Source organism: Chiloscyllium plagiosum, unplaced genomic scaffold (genome assembly GCF_037043375.1).
Source record: "Chiloscyllium plagiosum isolate Xiang-an unplaced genomic scaffold, Cpla_swu_hap1 HiC_scaffold_37, whole genome shotgun sequence".
Classification (NCBI taxonomy): domain Eukaryota; kingdom Metazoa; phylum Chordata; class Chondrichthyes; order Orectolobiformes; family Hemiscylliidae; genus Chiloscyllium; species Chiloscyllium plagiosum.
The window spans coordinates 30,828,395-30,847,318 of record NW_028270175.1 but is presented as its reverse complement, the minus strand read 5'-3'; the positions used below and the strand labels follow the sequence as shown (position 1 = coordinate 30,847,318).

The 18,924-nt window shown below is 45.2% G+C and overlaps 1 protein-coding gene across 1 annotated transcript in view; it reads right to left on the bottom strand.

Moving 5' to 3' along the window:
- Positions 1-10,378: 10,378 nt before the first annotated feature.
- trim62.1 (tripartite motif containing 62, tandem duplicate 1) overlaps positions 10,379-18,924 on the bottom strand; it is an 86,206-nt gene continuing 77,660 nt past the window's right edge. Inside the window, exons 4-5 of the mRNA XM_043675619.2 lie at positions 18,612-18,727; positions 10,379-17,013 (exon numbers count right to left, since the gene is read on the bottom strand). Of these exons, the coding sequence (XP_043531554.1) occupies positions 16,463-17,013; positions 18,612-18,727 (667 nt within the window). The 3' untranslated portion in view covers positions 10,379-16,462. The remainder of the gene's footprint in view (positions 17,014-18,611; positions 18,728-18,924) is intronic.

Here is an 18,924-nt window from a genome sequence, read left to right as displayed (position 1 = left end):
GGGCACAGGCCCTTCTTCAGGAATGAGCAGAGAGTGTTCAGCAGGAGAAGATAAAAGGTAGGGAGGAGGGACTTGGAGGAGGGGCGTTGGAAATGTGATAGGTGGAAAGAGGTCAAGGTGAGGGTGATAGGTCGGAGTAGGATGGAGGCGGAGAGGTCAAGAAGAAGACTGCAGGTCAGGAAGGCGGTGCCGGGCTGGAGGGATCCGGCTGAGACAAGGTGGGGGGAGGGGGGATGAAGAAACTGGTGAAGTCCAAGTTCATCCCCTGCGGTTGGAGGGTTCCCAGTCGGAAGATAAGACGCTCCTCCTCCGACCGTCGGGTTGTTGTGGTTTGGCGGTGGATGAGTCCAATGACCTGCATATCCTCGGTGGAGTGGGAGGGGGAGTTGAAATGCTGTGCTACAGGTTGGTTGGGTTGGTTCGTCCGGGTGGCCCAGAGGTGCTCTCTGAATCGCTCCGCAAGTAGGCGGCCTGTTTCCCCAATATAGAGGAGGCCACACCGGCTGCAGCGGATGCAGTAGATGATGTGGGTGGAGGTGCAGGTGAATCTGTGGCGGATATGGAAGTTTCAACTTCCATATATAGACAAGGTCTTTTTCCCAGGGGAAGGGAGTCCAAAACTAGAGAGCATAGGTTTAAGATGAGAAGGGAAAGAATTAAAAAGGGCCTGAGGGGGCAATACTTTCACACAGAGGGTGGTGTGTGATTGGATCGAGCTGCTAGAAGAAGTGGAGGAGGCAGATACAACATTGAAAAGGCATCTGGATGGGTATATGAATAGGAGAGGGTTTAGAGGGATATGGGCCAAATGCTGGCAAATGAGACTAGGCCAGATTGGGATGTCAGGTTGCCATGGATGAGTTGGACGGAAGGGATTGTTTCTGTGTTCTGTATTCAACTATTAGGATATTGGCTGGAAAATTGATTTTTAAAATTCGCTCTTGGGAGTTAATGGCTGGTCAGCATTAGTTGCCCTTGAGATAATGGTGGTAGATGCCTTCTTGAATTGCTGCAGTTCATGTGCTGTAGGTTGACCCACAATGCCTTTAGGGAGGGAATTCTAGGATTTTTTACCACGTGATGACTTGGAAATTAAACTGATAATTTAATGTAGGCTGTGGTTAATCTTTCTACTGGAAATCCAGTGACTTTGGAGAAACAGCTAAACAAAGCCTTGAAGGTGGTAAGAAATAGGGTTTATTGTCATAATTACGCATGAGATCTGGCTTTGAGAGAACTAGTGGCCCCCATACTAATGATTGCCTCCCTGAATGTAAAGTTCTGATCTATAGTTCTAGCAAGGATATTTCTGCAACACCCAAGTCCCTCTCCTGAAATCCTGTACTCAGTACCAGTCCCTGGGAACTAGTTTCCAATTACTCAAATCCAGGTTGATTGGAATCTGAGCTAGAAATTGGTGTGCAGCTGTCAAAATTCAGATTCATCAACAGGAAAAGCTGGACATGAGAAGCCTTCATATTTGATCCTTTGTTTCTAGACTTTTGGCTTGCAGGGTATTTCACCCACCTCCCACCACATCCCCTGCCTTTTTGCTTCTTTATAAAAACATCTCGGCAGAGCCTTGTCTTTTTTGTGTTGTGCACTTGATCCCAGGTATGGAGGGATGAGGGGTGAGTCGGTTGGGTCTGTACGCATTAGAGTTTAAAAGAATGAGAGACAATCTTTTTGAAGCATATTTGGGGATTACAGTCAGTTCTGCTATAATGTGTTTCTTCAATGTGAATTGGCTTCAAGGTGATTAAACAATTTAGACTATTATTTGTAGAACACAAACTTTCCTTACTTACATTGGCTATAATGCCATTCCAGTCCCATGGGTTGAAATGGTGCTGTTATTATGCAATTTTCTTATAATGCGGGATCACATGGGAATGGAATGATCACTTTATATCAGAAAAGACTATTTCCTCTTGTGGACGAGACCAAAACCAAAGGACATAATCTCAAGAGTGAGGGATTACCCAGTACCTGACAGAGGAGCAGTGCTCCGAAAGTTTGTGATTTAAAATCTGTCAAGCCTGATGAAGGGCTTATCCCCGAAACATCGATTCTCTTGCTCCTCAGATGCTGCCTGACCTGCTGTGCTTTTCCAGCACCACACTCTCGATTCTATTCTTGACCAGATGGGCCAATGGGCTGAAAAGTGACAGATGGAGTTTAATTCAGATAAATGCGAGGTGCTGCATTTTGGGAAAGCATTTCTTAGCAGGACTTATACACTTAATGGTAAGGTGCTAGGGTGTGTTGCTGAACAAAGAGACCTTGGAGTGCAGGTTCATTGCTCCTTGAAAGTGGAGGGTAATGAGAGGTAGATAGGATAGTGAAGGAGGCATTTGGTATGCTTTCCTTTATTGCTGAAAAATGTGTTGCTGGAAAAGCGCAGCAGGTCAGGCAGCATCCAAGGAGCAGGAGAATCGACGTTTCGGGCATAAGCCCTTCTTAAGGAATGATCAGGCAGAAGGGCTTATGCCCGAAACGTCGATTCTCCTGCTCCTTGGATGCTGCCTGACCTGCTGCGCTTTTTCAGCAACACATTTTTCAGCTCTGATCGCCAGCATCTGCAGTCCTCACTTTCTCCTGCTTTCCTTTATTGGTCAGAGTGTTGAGTACAGGAGTTGGGAGGTCATGTTGCGGCTGTACAAGACATTGGTTAGGCCACTGTTGGAATATTGCCTGCAATTCTGGTCTCCTTCCTATCGGAAAGATGTTGTAAAACTTTAAAAGCGTTCTTAAAAAATTTACAAGGATGTTGCCAGGGTAGGAGGATTTGAGCTATAGGGAGAGGCTGAACAGGCTGGGGCTGTTTTCTCAGAGGCTGAGGGGTGACCTTATAAAGGTTTACAAAATTATGAGGGGCATGGATAGGCTAAATAGGCAAAGTCTTTTCCCTGGGGTTGGGGAGTCCAGAACTAGAGGGCATAGATTTAGGGTGAGAGGGGAAAGATATAAAAGAGATATAAGGGGAAACTTTTTCACGCAGAGGGTGGTACATGTATGGAATGAGCTGCCAGCGGAAGTGGTGGAGGCTGGTACAGTTGCAACATTTAAGAGGCATTTGGATGGGTATATGAATAGGAAGGGTTTGAAGGGATATGGCCCAGGTGCTGGCAAGTGGGACTAGATTGGGTTGGGATATCTGGTCGGCATGGACGGGTTGGACCGAAGGGTCTGTTTCTGCTATACGTCTCTATGACTCTATCTGCAGTCCTCACTTTCTCCTATAGGGCAAATCAGGGCAGGACTTATAGACTTAATGGTAAGATCCTGGGGAGCATTGCTGAATAAAGAGGCCTTGGAGTGCAGATTTATAGTTCTTTGAAAATGGAGTTGCAGGTAGATAGGATAGTGAAGAAGGCTTGGTTTGTTTGCCTTTATTGGCCAGTGCATTAAATAAGGAGTGGGAGGTTGTGTTGTGGCTGTACAGGGCATTGGTTAAGTCACTGTGCTCAGTTCAGGTCTCCATGCTACAAAAAGGATGTTGTGAAACTTGAAAGGATTCAGAAAAGATTTACAAGAATGTTGCCAAGGTTAGAGAATTTGAGCTACAAAGGGAGAGGCTGAACAGGCTGGGGCTGTTTTCCCTGGAGCGTCAGAGGCTGAGGGGTGACCTTATACAGGTTTATAACATCATGAGGGGCATGGATAGGAAAAATAGACAAGGTCTTTTCTCCAGGGTGGGGGGAGTCCAGAACTAGAGGGTGTAAGTTTAAAGTAAGAGGGTAAAGATTTAAAAGAGACCTAAGGACAATGCAAGGGTGGTGCGTGTATGGAATGAGCTGCCAGAGGAAATGATGGAGGCTGTTATAATTACAACATTTAAAAGGCATCTATCTGAATAGGAAGAGTTTAGAGGAATATGGACCAAATGCTGGCAAATGGGACTAGATTATTTTAGGATGTCTGGTTGACATGGACAAGTTGGACCAAATGGTCTGTTTCCATACTGTACAGCTCTATGACTCTATAACCGGTATTGTGTGACTTCTGACTTTGCCTGGTTAAGACAAAAAATGAGAAAGGATTTCTCATGAGAGGGTAATGAATCCAGGTGTTGTTTTAATTGCAGATGGCTGTAGAGGCTGGTCATAAACTATATACATGGCTCATAGATTTTTAATCAGTTAAGGAATCGAGTTGTGAGAAAAGGCAGGAAAGTGGAGTTGAGGATTATTTGAGCAAGCATGATCTCATTGAATGATGGAACAGACTCGATGGGCAGAGTGGCCTATTTTTGCTGCTACATCTTATGATCCTAAGGAGAAATAGTTTTAATTCAGGGTCATTGCTTAGGTTTTAACTAGAGTTTCCCACTTGCTTTAAGCATTTATTTTTCATAATGTACAGATAATTTTGTGTTCATTAAGGAGGGGTGGACGATGTTTCTATTATGGACAGTAATAGCAGTAAAGAAAAGCAATTGGCCTTGTTTGGTAATTGAATCAAGAAATTGGAGACACTGGTGGAATAATGGGCCTTGATTATAAATGCATTCTTCCCTTTGCAATCATAATATTAAAAAATACATTTATTTCAAATGCCTGGTATCATCAAACACTGTGAGAAATGTCGCAGTGCGGTCCGTAAAAGAACATTCCAAACTTCAGAAAGCTGTTAGTTTACCATTTCCTACAGCCTGCAGCTTCAATAAGTGACAATCGGAGAATCTCTATAGTATGGAAGCAGGCCATTTGGCCCATCAAGTCCACACCAACCCTCCAAGGAGTACTCCACCTATACCCGCCACTCCTATCCCTGTAATCCTGCATTTCCCATGGCTAATCCATCCAGCCTGCAAACCCCTGGACACTACAGGCAATTTAGCATAGCCAATCAACCTAAACTGCACATCTTTGGACTGAGGGAGGACACCGCAATACCCAGAGGAAACCCATGCAGACACGGGGAGAACATGCAAACCCCACACTGACAGTCACCCAAGGGTGGAATCAAACCTGTGTCCCTGCCACAGTAAGGCAGTGCTAACCACTGAGCCCCTGTGCCACCCTACTGCCAGTCTAATTTGTCACTGTGGACCCATATCTCACTAACATTTGGGTTGCAACTACTCAAACTAATTTCAACTTTACAACCCAAGAGATAGTTGGGTCATCCCATCAGACTAGACACCACCCACACCCTCCACCTCCTCCATGATTTTCGCTTCCCCGGTCCCCAACGCCTTATCTTCACCATGGACATCCAGTCCCTGTACACCCCATCCCCCATCACGAAGGACTCTTAGCCCTCCGCTTCTTCCTTTCCCGCCGTACCGACCAGTACCCTTCCACTGACACCCTCCTTCGACTGACTGAACTGGTCCTCACACTGAACAACTTCTCTTTCCAATCCTCCCACTTCCTCCAAACCAAAGGAGTAGCCATGGGCACCCGCATGGGCCCCAGCTATGCCTGCCTCTTCGTAGGATATGTGGAACAGTCCATTTTCCGCAGTTACACTGGCACCAACCCCACCTTTTCCTCCGCTACATCGATGCCTGTATCGGCGCTGCCTCGTGCTCCCACGAGGAAGTTGAACAGTTCATCCACTTTACCAACACCTTCCACCCCGACCTCAAATTCACCTGGACCGTCTCAGACTCCTCCCTCCCTTTCCTAGACCTTTCCATTTCTATCTCGGGCGACCGAATCAACACGGACATTTACTATAAACCGACCGACTCCCACAGCTACCTAGACTACACCTCCTCCCACCCTGACCCCTGTAAAAACGCCATCCCATATTCCCAATTCCTTCGTCTCCGCCGCATCTGCTCCCAGGAGGACCAGTTCCAAATCCGTACAACCCAGATGGCCTCCTTCTTCAAGGACCGCAATTTACCCCCAGACGTGGTCGACGATGCCCTCCACCGCATCTCTTCCACTTCCCGCTCCTCCGCCCTTGAGCCCCGCCCCTCCAACCGCCACCAGGAGAGAACCCCACTGGTCCTCACCTACCACCCCACCAACCTCCACTTACAGCGGATCATCCGCCGTCATTTCCGCCACCTCCAAACGGACCCCACCACCAGGGATATATTTCCCTCCCCTTCCCTATCAGCGTTCCAAAAAGACCACTCCCTCCATGACTCCCTCATCAGGTCCACACCCCCCACCAACCCAACCTCCACTCCAGGCACCTTCCCCTGCAACCGCAAGAAATGCAAAACTTGCGCCCACACCTCCCCCCCTTACTTCCCTCCAAGGCACCAAGGGATACTTCCATATCTGCCACAAATTCACCTGCACCTCCACACACATCATCTATTGCATCCGCTGCACCCGATGTGGCCTCCTCTATATTGGGGAGACAGGCCGCCTTCTTGCGGAATGGTTCAGAGAACACCTCTGGGACACCCGGACAAACCAACCCAACCACCCCGTGGCTCAACACTTCAACTCCCCCTCCCACTCCACCAAGGACATGCAGGTCCTTGGACTCCTCCATCGCCAGACCATAGCAACACGACGGTTGGAGGAAGAATGCCTCATCTTCTGCCTAGGAACCCTCCAAACACAAGGGATGAACTCAGATTTCTCCAGTTTCCTCATTTCCCCTCCCCCCACCTTGTCTCAGTCAAATCCCTCGAACTCAGCACCGCCTTCCTAACCTGCAATCTTCTTCCTGACCTCTCCGCCCCCACCCCACCCGGCCTATCACCCTCACCTTGACCTCCTTCCTCCTATCGCATTTCCGACGCCCCTCCCCCAAGTCCCTCCTCCCTACCTTTTATCTTAGCCCGCTGGGCACACTTTCCTCATTCCTGAAGAAGGGCTTATGCCCGAAACGTCGATTCTCCTGTTCCTTGGATGCTGCCTGACCTGCTGCGCTTTTCCAGCAACACATTTTCAGCTAGTCTAAATTTAATGCCAGCGTCCTGAAGAGAATGTCAAGTGCCAAGCTCACTATAATAAATTGACCTCCCCTCACTCTACTAAGATCCATCCCACCCTGGCAATGTTTCTCTACAACCTCTACTATCGGGGAGAAGGTACAGAAGCCTGAACACACGCAGCAGCTGGTTTTGAAACAGTTTTTACCCTATTGTTGTTAAAATACTGAATAGACTTACAAACTCTTAGCATTTGCCAGCACCTGTGGTTTTATTTTTGTTTTTGCCGCTGTTTACCTACTATTTACTTATCTATGCTATTTAACTCTGTGGTCTGCCTGTATTGCTCTCAAGACAAAGTTTTTCACTGTGCCTTGGCACACATGACAATCAATTCAATTCAATTCAATTCAATAAAGTTTATCCTCTTCCCATCTTCCTCACTTGGAATCATTTATACCCAAGTCATTTCAAGTTCTGCGGTTTTTGAAACATACCGTAATCAAAGTACAAGTATTAACATTGAAGTGTTAATTATAAAAGAAAGCTAGTTGAATGGTGACCGTATTACCATTTTTGATTATCCTAAAATCCCATCTGGAAGGAAATCTGCCATCTTTATCTGGTCTGGCCCACAAACCCACGTCAATGAAGGTGACTCTTACTACACCCTAGGCAATTAGGGATGGGTAGTAAATGCTGGTCTAGCCAATGACGCCCATACACTATGAATCTTAACTATTGGTGAAGATGTTTGTGGGCACTGATAGTGCAATCCATTCCACATCATTTTGTTTTTCCTTTTGAAAGCAAAAGCCAAGATCTATTATTTTACCTCTGCAATTTTTTTTGGCCTTCTGGCCAGAATGTGCTGGACGGAGTCATAGAGTTGCAGCCTCCATTCCTGCCCAAGTGGTCCTTTTGTGTGTCTCACCAGCTGCAGGTGTGTCATTGCTGAGCCCCATTGTGTTCTCACCAGTCTCTCACACACACACACTTTCTCCAGTAAAGGTCACTAGATAGTAACCAAAAGCACAATTCATTTCTTTTTAACATCTTCATAAACACACACGTCCACACTCTCCAATTACTAGACCAGAGACACTCTAGTCTCAACTAGCTAACTTGGCACAAATCATTCTTCAGTCATAGAAATCTGTCAATGAAGCCTTATCGTTTTAATCGAAATCCTTACTTGCTCTAGTTATCTAGTTACAAATCACAGAAAATCAGGTTATAGTCCAACAGGTTTATTTGGAAGCATGAGCCTTTGGAGCGTTGTTCCTTCATCAGGTGGTTGTAGAGAAAAACCACCTGCTGAAGGAGCAGTGCCCTGAAAGCTAGTGCTTACAAATAAACCTGTTGGACTCTAACCTGGTGTTCTGTGATTTTTAACTTTGTACATCCCAGTCCAATACTGGTGTCTCTAAATCCAGTTATCTATGCATTCCCAAGTGCCTCAATCATAAGGATTTAGGTTTCTCCAAGTCCTTCAGTTGACAGTTTTTAGTTGCTTCAATTCTGCTCTCTGGAATTCCCACCTTAAAATCTCTCTCCACCTTTACAAACCTTCCTAAGATCCACTTATTGAACAAAATCCGTGGTCAGCCTTCTCAATTTCTCTCTTCCTGGCTCTCCATCAGTTTTCCTCAGAATTTTCTTAAATATTTCATGTTAAAGCTCCATATAAGTGCAAGCGAGTTCCACTACGGAACCTATATGCTATTGCTGAAGATTGCCACACTGTTTCAAATCACTAAGATTAAAATGCTGGTTTCAGCTCACCCTGGGTATTCTGTTATTAATCAATGTCAGTAAAGCAATTCACAGCAAGTAAATGTACAATGGTATTTTTAAATGGTGCAATGTTTTTTTAAATAAAAGACAAGTGCTGATGCTGAACTCCCACAATTAATTGGAAATATATAGCGAAAAAGAATGAACGAGGATATATAAGCATTCCTCCCCTACCCGACCCTGAATGCACTAAATTATACCGGGTACAATTTCACAAGTGTCATCAAACTCCTTGGACTGTTGTGGAGAGAATAATCTCCGGGCTTTTCAGTATTAGGCCACAAACATCACAGAAAATGGTAGCCATTCCTGTAATGGCCAAATACAAATTTAGAATTCCTACAGTGTTGAAGCAGACCATTTGGCCCATCGAGTCCACACTGACCCTAGACACTACAGGGCAATTTAGCATGGCCAATCTGCCTAACCTTTCGACTGTGGGAGGAAAGTGGAACACATGAAGGAAGCCCACGCAGACACAGGGAGAATGTGCAGACTCCAAACAGACAATCGCCCGAGGCTGGAATCGAACCTGATCCCTGGTGCTGTGAGTCAGCTGTGCTAATGGCATTTTCCTAAAACTTAGCATTAATTGGCAAAGATTAGCACCAATAATGTGGCTGGATTTGCCTATTTTCTTTGGATTCATGGATCGGAGTCTAAGCATAGCACTTTTATACAGTAGATCTCCTGTATTCGCAAAATCACAAATACGCTAATCTGCACTAAAAGAAATGAACAAAATTACATCCAGGGGCAAAAAATCACACATCTGTGACTTTTTTTAAACAAGCTCCACACTCACCAATTTCAACCTTTGCAGGAAATCTCAGGAATTATTGCAATTCCGGGGAAATTACTTGGAGATATTTTTAATAAAGCTGTCAGACATGTCTGAGATAGGCAGGACTTGAACCTAGACCTTCTGACCCAGAGTTAAGGATGTTATCACTGTGCCAAAACAGTCCTATAGAACTGGTGAAGTCTTGATGAGAATTTAGACACCATCATCTTTCAAATTTCATTGAAGGATAATTTAGAAGCTTGGCTGGTATCAAATGATTTATCTAGATTATCACTGGAAATCAGAGTGATAGAGTTCTCTTTGAAAGTTTTATTATTCAGGAGGCCAGTATTTGCACCACACGTTGAACATATGGGGCCAAAAAAGACAAGGAAGACTTCAGCCCAGACCCCATTTTAAGTGGAGTTTCTCTATCTCAACTCTGATACAATGGGAGTAACATTTTACCCTTGGCTCCCTTTGAGCTGTTTCTTCGCTACCGTGTGACACTTGCTGGGTGGTGTGTCTCTGCCATATTAGGCAAGGTCAACCGTGATACCTCACATGGTTGAATATACAGGTGACTCTCACTGTTTAAACAGCTTTTCTCTCAGGAGCCAAAAGACGGTTAGCCACCAGAAACAGTACCTTAACAAGCAACATGTTTTGGGTGGGAAGGACAGAACATTAAAGAGGACGGGCTGTGAGTTTCATTGTCTTTAAGGTCTTCTGTTTTAAATTGTCCATAGAGTTAGGTGCATTAGTCAGAGGGAATGGGTCTGGGTGGGTTACTCTTCAGAGGGTCAGTGTGGACTAGTTGGGTCGAAGGGCCTGCTTCCACACTGTAGGGAATCTAGTCTAATCCTGTGCAGGCATTTTAAACCCAAAGAGCTCAAACAAAACAAATTGGTATTAATGCCTCGCATTAAAAAAAAGTACCACAAATGTAAGCAGCATCCCACAATTTTATTAAAGGTATAATCAAGGAAGAAACAAATTATTTATGTTACATTTTGGAGGTTTGAAACCAACATGGCAGGATTCTTATTAAACATCTCCCAATGCCCAACAATCCCACCAGAACCAACCTGAAAACTTTCAAAAGTCCTTGAGGCAGCCTGAATATTTCAAGGGCCGAATGATTTTTTTTTAATGCAAAGTTTGAGAAAGAAGGACCTTTGAAAGGATATCTCTTGGCTAGACTGGTTGTATAGGTTGTAATGATGTGGGCTAGCATGGTATCCAACTTCACAACAATGTAAACCATCACACCTTTAGGACACAGTATCACAATGCTTAGATTGCACGCAGGCTGCAGGAGAGTGGGAACCTCAAATTTTAGAAGTTCCTTTGGGTGGAATGGGAACTTTTTGAAACATTTCATTTGCTTTCATTCCAGTAGAGAGCTCACATCGTCACAAACATCAAAAAGGTGGTGGAATGCTTCAATCAGCTCATCCCGGAGAGGGGGGTGGGGGGGGGTTGGAGCTGCCTGTCCCTAAGTGACTGAGTGGGATCATTGCACCCAATTCTACAACATTCACTACTGCAAGCACAGCCTTAATAACCACTCAGGGACTGAAGGACAGAACATACTGAGAAGGCTATACAAATTCTAGAGTAGAATCTCAGCATAGAAGGACTTTCTCAGCCAGTCTTGTCCATGCTGGCTCTCTGAGGGACCAATCTCACCCAGTGCCCCATCTCCCACCTTTTCCCTGCCATCCTGCACAGTCTTCCTTCTCTGAAAATCAGCCAACCCTCTTCTAAAGGCCATGATGGAACCTGCCTCCACCACACTCAGGCTGTGCATGCCAGAAACTGGCCACTCAGTGTGGAAGCACATATCCTCATTATGCCTCTCTATATAATGAAGTTAATAAAATAATATACCAATATAAGAAATCCTTACGCTCCAATTAGACGTGTTTTTAAGAGCTGCTTTAATCACCCAAATCGCCCATTTTGTGGTGTTACTTAGGAGATCTCTACTCATGGACATGAATTTTCTGTATTTGCATAACACTTGCTCTTCAGCAAACCTCAATGGACATAAAATGTTTCTCTTTAATTCGACTGAAGAGCTGTTTGGCTCAGATGGGGTCTAGAACAAGAACTGCCATTGGTCCCTCAAGTGGTGGCATCACCCAGTGGAGGACCATGCCAGAGGGACTGAAAGGTGCAGGATTCAATATCTGATTTGTGCTGAGTCCATCAATAGGACACTCAATGTAACATGCTGAGGGAGTAGAGGTTGTAGTGGTTTGAGAGATTTCATTTTTATTTATTCATTAAATGTGGATGACACTGGCTAGACCAGCATTTATTGACCGTCCCTAATTGCCAAGAGGGCAGTTAAGAATCAACCACGTTGCGATGTGTCTGAAGTCAAATGTACTGCAGACCAGTTAAAGGTTTCTTTCCCTAAAGAGCATTAGTGGCCCATTTGGCTATTATTTGACTCTTAATTCTGGACATTTATTAAATTCAGATTCTAGCACCTGGGATTTGAATCCAGGTCCCTAGAACATTACTCGAGTCTCTGGATTAATACTCTCGTGATAATGCCACTAGGTTATCAGCTCCCCACTACTGGTCTGATCAGTGGATGATGCATCCTTTTGGTTAAGTGTGTGTGTGTGTGTGTGTGGTCCAAGGTCCATTTGCAATGCACCCTGCAGTCTAAATAGCCTTCCAGCTTTCATTGTCTGGGTTCACAGAACATTGAGTGAGGTACTGGATTGCAACGGGCACCCATAGGGAAAAAAGGAGCAGGGAGCCAAAACCATTAGGGGGAATGAGTAAACCAACAAGATACATATCGACAGGCATTACAAACTGAGCCAAGTTTCAAAATTCGATGAACAGGCAGGAAACTGCAGGAAAAGGGTCAGCATCCAGTATGGGAAGGCTCTCAGATTCTCAGGTTTTAATACCATTTTGCCCTTAGCAGCAGTGAAATGAGCAGTTAAACATGCTTTGCCAGCTCTAAAATGAGGAGATGTCCGTCAGTAGAGAAAAAAAATCCACCTTGCATCAGCGAAACAACCTGACAAGGAACAAATAAAAGACTCCAGATTAATGAACCCTGAATTGTCCTCAGAGTGTAACGCTTAAAAGGAGTCGACACATCATTAGCTGCATCTCCAGCTGCTTCTGTTCCATCGAGTCAGGTCCTGCTGTCTTTGTGTGGCACATCTGATTGAAGACACTGTCTCTGTACCAACACACAGAACATGAGGCACACCCTGCACTAAGCAGGGATCTCACATCACCCTGGAACTGCAACGTGCCGGAACTAAGCATTGCGGGATTGAGGAAGAGTAATCCCCAGATACACCAGGACAAATCAGAGTTTTAAAATTAAACATAACTCCAAGAAAAAGTCAATTTAATGTCACATAGCAGCTAACATTTTAAGTTCCAGCTTCCTTTGAGCCAGCAGTGTAGAAGTCAAAGCAATAACATGTATAATTGTACCTTTTAAAAATAAATACTCAAGTGAAAAAGGGAAGAAGGTGAATGATGGGCCTAATAAATCATGGTAACCCCAGGTTACAAGAACAAAGCCGACTGTTAAATTGGATAAAACAAAACTTGACAGCAAGCTTCCCCAATGGTTCAGTCAGTTTGTTCATTAGATGACTGAACCAAACCAACCAGCAAGGTCTCCGATCTAATCTCGGTTTGTGCTGAATGTGGAACTTTTATTCTTGACGTGTTTCAGTGAGCGTAGGTGTTAGGGGCAGAAAACCAAAAGAAACCGCTCATGGTGCCTCTATCATATGACCATCCAAGAACCTCTGCTGCAATTGGGCATAGGCGGAAAGTGAAGCCTTCCGCAATTAAATAACCCAATACCCACAGCTGGAGTTCATGCCGGAAGGTGTCACAAGGGAGCGGACTGGGTTTAGAATCTGTGCAACTCTCCCCAATTAGGACTCAGCTCCTGGAAAGAATTCTTTTTAAAAAACAAAAATCATTCATGGGATGAGGGCATCGCTGGCTAGGCCAGCATTTATGGCCCATCTCCAATCATCCAAAGAGCAGCACAGAGTCAACAGCATTGCTGTGGGTCTGGAATCATATAGAAGCCAGAACAGGTAAGGAGAGCAGTTTCCTTCCGAAAAGGGGCAAAGTGAACCAGATGGGTTTTTGTAACAACCAATTCATGATCATCATTAGACTCTTCATTCCAGATTTATTTGTAAATTGAATTGCAAATTTCACCATCTGCCATGGCAAGATTCAAACCCAGGTCCCCAGAACAGAACTAGAGTTTCTGGATTAACAATAATACCACTAGACCATATTCCCCCCTATAGAATTGACTAGAAAAGGACTGATTTGGGGGGGGGGGGGGGGGGCGCAGAATTGGAAGTGGTTAATCTATTCAAAAGAAGTAATGTTTATGATGGGGAGAACTTCTCCCAATGCCCGTTCTTGACCTTCTACTTTGGAAAATACCGTGCAGATATACAGCACGGTGAAAGACAAAAAGCAGAACAGGAAGACTGAAAGGAATTGGCTTGTTGCAGCTGTTTCACGCAGGGAGCTCAGTGGCGAGTCTCACTCTGCCGTAACCCTGCAAACTCCATTCCACAGTCTCCATAACAACTGCAACACATCGCACCATTTTCTTTCTCTACATAATTGCTTATGGTGGATGATGTCAGTGCTGAAGGGGAGAGGGGACAAAGCACAGTCTGTCTTACAGGACCAAGCCCTCCCCAGGGCAGGAACTGCACGTGCTGAAGGCACCTTGGCTCTGTCCCAGCTTTAGAACTGAGACCTTGCTGTGTTGATGCACATTTGCATGCCCCATTCTTGTCAAAACACTTGGCCCAAATTCACACCATTTCGGGACCGTTTTGCAATTTCTCACCATGTCCAAGTGAAAATGTGGACCAAGACCACTCAAAATCACTCAGAGGGAGAAAAGACCCTCACCACCGCCCCCCCCCCCCCCCCCCCCCGAGGCCCATTTGGATTTGAACCAGTCTCGGGTGCTGGTTTATGTGTCAACATTCTGACGCGGGTCAATGATTATAGACTGAAATTCCAAAGTCAAAGCTCAATCAGACTCCAAAGCAGTTCCAGCACAAGGTAACTGCTTCACATCTGCATTAAAACCGAGTCTAAAATAATTCCTGGCAGATAAGAGCAGTCCGCATTCACCACCTAATCCCGAGGCAAAATAAAACATTCATAAATAATGTGTTTCATTAAAGACGCACTGAACAGGTATTGAAGCAGTATCCCAAAGCCTTTTTACAAATGTCCCTCAGAAGCCATGGCCCCTTGCCTTCACTGCTTCATCCATCAAGCAAGATTCATATTCGAAAACAACAATGCAAAACTCGAGAAACAGAGTCCCAAATCATCCTCTAATGTATGTGCTGAGACGCTGTAGTCATTGTGAAAACCCCTCCCCAGGTTTGTTGCTTCACAAAGTTCTATTTCTCAGTTCAGCTGAAATTTCCCAAATCAGTTTGGAGTCCATTTCACCTTCAATTGCTTTCCCATCAATTTGTGTCCATTTTAAACTTCCATTAATGCATCCTGGCACAGACAGCTAACCTGGAAGAAAGTACGAAGGTGCAGGGCGTGCGCATGCACACACACACACATACACACACAAAAAACAGAATCTGGGTAAAAGCCATCTGCTGCGCTTTCTACATGGTTTAACCTCATGCTGGTGACTGGACTGTTCAGTCGAGATGCAACAAGTTTCAGGCACAGTGCCCAATAGGAATGGGGCAGGATAGAAAAAGACAGAGAGACAGAGAAATAGGGAGATGGGAGTAGTGGTGGTGGTGGGGGAAGAAAGAAAGAGAAAAAAAGGTAGTGAAGAGGGGAGGGCTGGGGAATGCCAGAGACAAAGTGAGGGAAAAGGAGATGGGAAGAGACAGAGAGATAGAGGGAGCGTGAGAGAGAGCGAGCAAGAAATACAGCGCGAGGGGGAGAGAGAGCGCGAGTGAAAGAGCACGAGAGAGAGAGAGTGTGTGAGAGTGTGTGAGAGTGTGTGAGAGTGTGTGAGAGTGTGTGAGAGTGTGTGAGAGTGTGAGAGAGTGTGAGAGAGTGTGAGAGAGTGTGAGAGAGTGTGAGAGAGTGTGAGAGAGTGTGAGAGAGTGTGAGAGAGTGTGAGAGAGTGTGAGAGAGTGTGAGAGAGTGTGTGAGAGTGTGTGAGAGTGTGTGAGAGTGTGTGAGAGTGTGTGTGAGTGTGTGTGAGACAGACAGAGAGAGACACAGAGAGACACAGAGAGAGACAGAGAGACAGAGAGACAGAGAGACAGAGAGACAGAGACACAGACAGAGAGAGAGAGACAGAGAGAGAGACAGAGAGAGAGACAGAGAGAGAGACAGAGACAGAGAGAGAGACAGAGAGAGAGACAGAGAGAGAGAGACAGAGAGAGAGAGACAGAGAGAGAGAGACAGAGAGAGAGAGACAGAGAGAGACAGTGTGAGAGAGAGAGAGACAGTGTGAGAGAGAGAGAGACAGTGAGACAGAGAGAGAGACAGAGACAGAGACAGAGACAGAGACAGAGACAGAGACAGAGACAGAGACAGAGAAAGAAAGAAAATACATAAGTATTCAAATATAAAATCAAATGAGGTGGCACAATGCAATGGAAAGAAATGGACACTTCTGCCCATCCCAATAAGTTTCTGATCACCATCCTGTCATTCTAAGGAAGGAGGGAGGGAGAGGGAGAGAGAGAGAGGGGAATCTATTTTTCCCCAATAAATTTGGAAGAGGAGGGGTAAGGGAATTAGAGGGGGAGACTCCACAGGACCATAATGATGTCATCCCTGGAGGGCCAATGGGAATGGTGCAGTGATAAACACTGACAGCAGGTGGCACTCCTGTGCCCTCTTGACAGTTTCTGTCATGACCTAAGATGACCAGAGGCTGAGAAGACAAATGATGGGCTCAGTCATAAATTAAAATCAGGGAAGCAGGTTGGATAAGAGAAAAGAATCAATAAGGGAGCTCTGATTTCTTCCCAGAAGATTTCCTCGCGTGTTTAGATCCGGACGGTGTTGATTCGCAGTGGCTGAACATTTTTCCCATTTGCGTGACTTTGCCCTGGGCTGAAGTATGGGAAAAACTTGCCAGTGAATTTCTCTCGGAAAGTGTAAAGCCAGGACATGTCATCAGCATTGTAGAAGGTCAGGAGGCTTTTATCGTAGTCAAAATAGACGCCGACCTTCTCCAACTTGGACTTGACGTTCAGCCGGGTCCAGGGCTCGGTGCAGGCGCTGTACTGGTTCCCATCATGCATCACAATGCAATAGAAGCCTCTTGAAGGCTGGATTTGGATGCTTCCTTTCCGGTTGACAGACTCCAGTGCCACGCCAATCATCCACTGCGTTTTCTCGGACACCATCACCTCCCAGTAGTGGACACCACTGTCGAAGCCGTCCGAACCTAGAACGGACACCTCCACATCGAAGCGCTTGGGCGAGTCTTGCAAAGGCTGCGGGTGGAGATTCCCATAAGCCACAATGGTGCAGTCATCGGACAGGATGAGGCGCTGGTGAGCCGTTATCGGATCCAGAGTCAGGGCTGCTGGCACTGCAAAGAGGAGGAATTAAAATCGTCAAATCCTTTCAAAATGCCAGAGCACCGACTACAAAATCACTGGACTCTGTGAAGTAACCCTCATCTTATATTCATTGGGTACGTGCTCATCTCCACTGTGTTCTGCCCTTTCTTCAAAAAGAGCAGAAAGAAGCTTGCATTCGCATTGCGCCCTTCACAACACCCCCAAAGTTTCTTTTCAGTGAATTAAGTCCTTTTGAAGTGTGCTCACTGTTGTGATGTAGGAAGCACACCAAACAATTTGAACATAGCAAGCTCCCACAAACAGCAAAGTGCTGACAAACAGATATCTTAAAAAGAATGCTCGCTGGGGAATAAGGTTTGATCAGGGCAACCGGAACACCTCCCCTCTCCTCTTTGAAGTAAGTGAAGCCAGTTCACGATGGCTTCAGTTTAGCATCTCAGCTGAAAACCAGCCCATCAGTGCTGCACTCCCTCAGTACTACAATAGAGATTTAGCTTTGATCATGTGCCCAGCATGGAGACTTTGACCTAGAGCTTTCTTGATTAAAAGGAGAGAGTCCGACCTCTGAATCGTGGCTGACAGTTTGGTATTTTGACAGTATTCAATCCTACAGCTACTTCTGACCACTCTCCGCTTGTAAGCATATAAACTGTTACAAGGATGTGATGATACCATCATCAGATAGTTTATAGTACAGGCCTGAGCTCATCGTCTCTGTGTTAGCTCTTCAAAAGGAACATTTCACTAAGTTCTGATTCCCCACTTTCTCCCAGTGAACCTATACCTTCTTCATTTTCAGATTATGATCCAATTCTCTTTGAATGCCTCTTTTGACTCTGCCTCCACCACACCCTCAGACCCTATTCACTCAGTGTAAAAACTTTTGTCCTCATGTTACTAGTTCCTCTTTTGTCAATTGCCTTAAATCGGCGTCCACTTCTTCCCAAACCTCTCACCAATAGAAACAGCTTTCCCCCTTTCTGGTTCTGCCTGTAGACGCCTGCCCTGCTGCCTCTCTTGTGACCGTCAAGTCTTCACACGACTATGTTGACCATTCCTCGCCGAGCTCTAAGATTTGGTGGCTAACTGCCTCCAGTTTCCCCCGTAAAACAATGCAGGAGGCTTTGCGGCATTAAAAGCACCAGGTAACAGTGCACTGGGTCAGGAATACCATTTAAGGTTGATAGTGACTACCTTATATGGGAGTTTGTAGCTGTGGGGTTTTGAGTTTGCTTAGCATGGAGGTTTAAAAAAACTAAATGCATGGTGGAATTTAGCTTGTCCAAACATCCATTAAATAAAACAAAAACTCTCAAAGGCCCAATTGTGAAAAGGCACTACACTACCAGCCAGGAAAGTCTTTGGTTCAATCCCGATATCTCAACCAGTGGCTGGCTAAAGCATTATTCCTCTCTGTTCTGAGTGAAATAGCCCTGTCACATTCCACATCTTGGCTTAGACTTGCAAAGAGAGTCACGTGGAACAGGTACTGGACTGTCACTACCTAATAACCTCCATCCTACCAAGGAGTTTGGCATTTTTCAGGATTGAGCACACAAAGAGATATCACCCAGAGTTGGGCAAACCTCATTTATCAGTAACTCACCTGGCTGAATGTCCTGAAACAAGGATTTCCAAATGGTGTACTGCAGGGGACCCATATACTTGGAGGTTGGGAAATCCTCGTAAGTTAAATTGGTCTCATGGATCTTTCCCTTTAACCTGGAAGAGAAAGGTTTTGTTTAGCAGACAGTAAATAAATATCTCATAAAACTGAACCAAAGCAGACATAACCCAACAGATAGCAAAAAAACTGCTTCTCGGTCGTGCATTATTCTATATCCAGAAAAGTATGAAGAGGTTTTGTAGGCCATATACTGCACAGACATTAACAATCCCTTTATGTATAACTGGATATG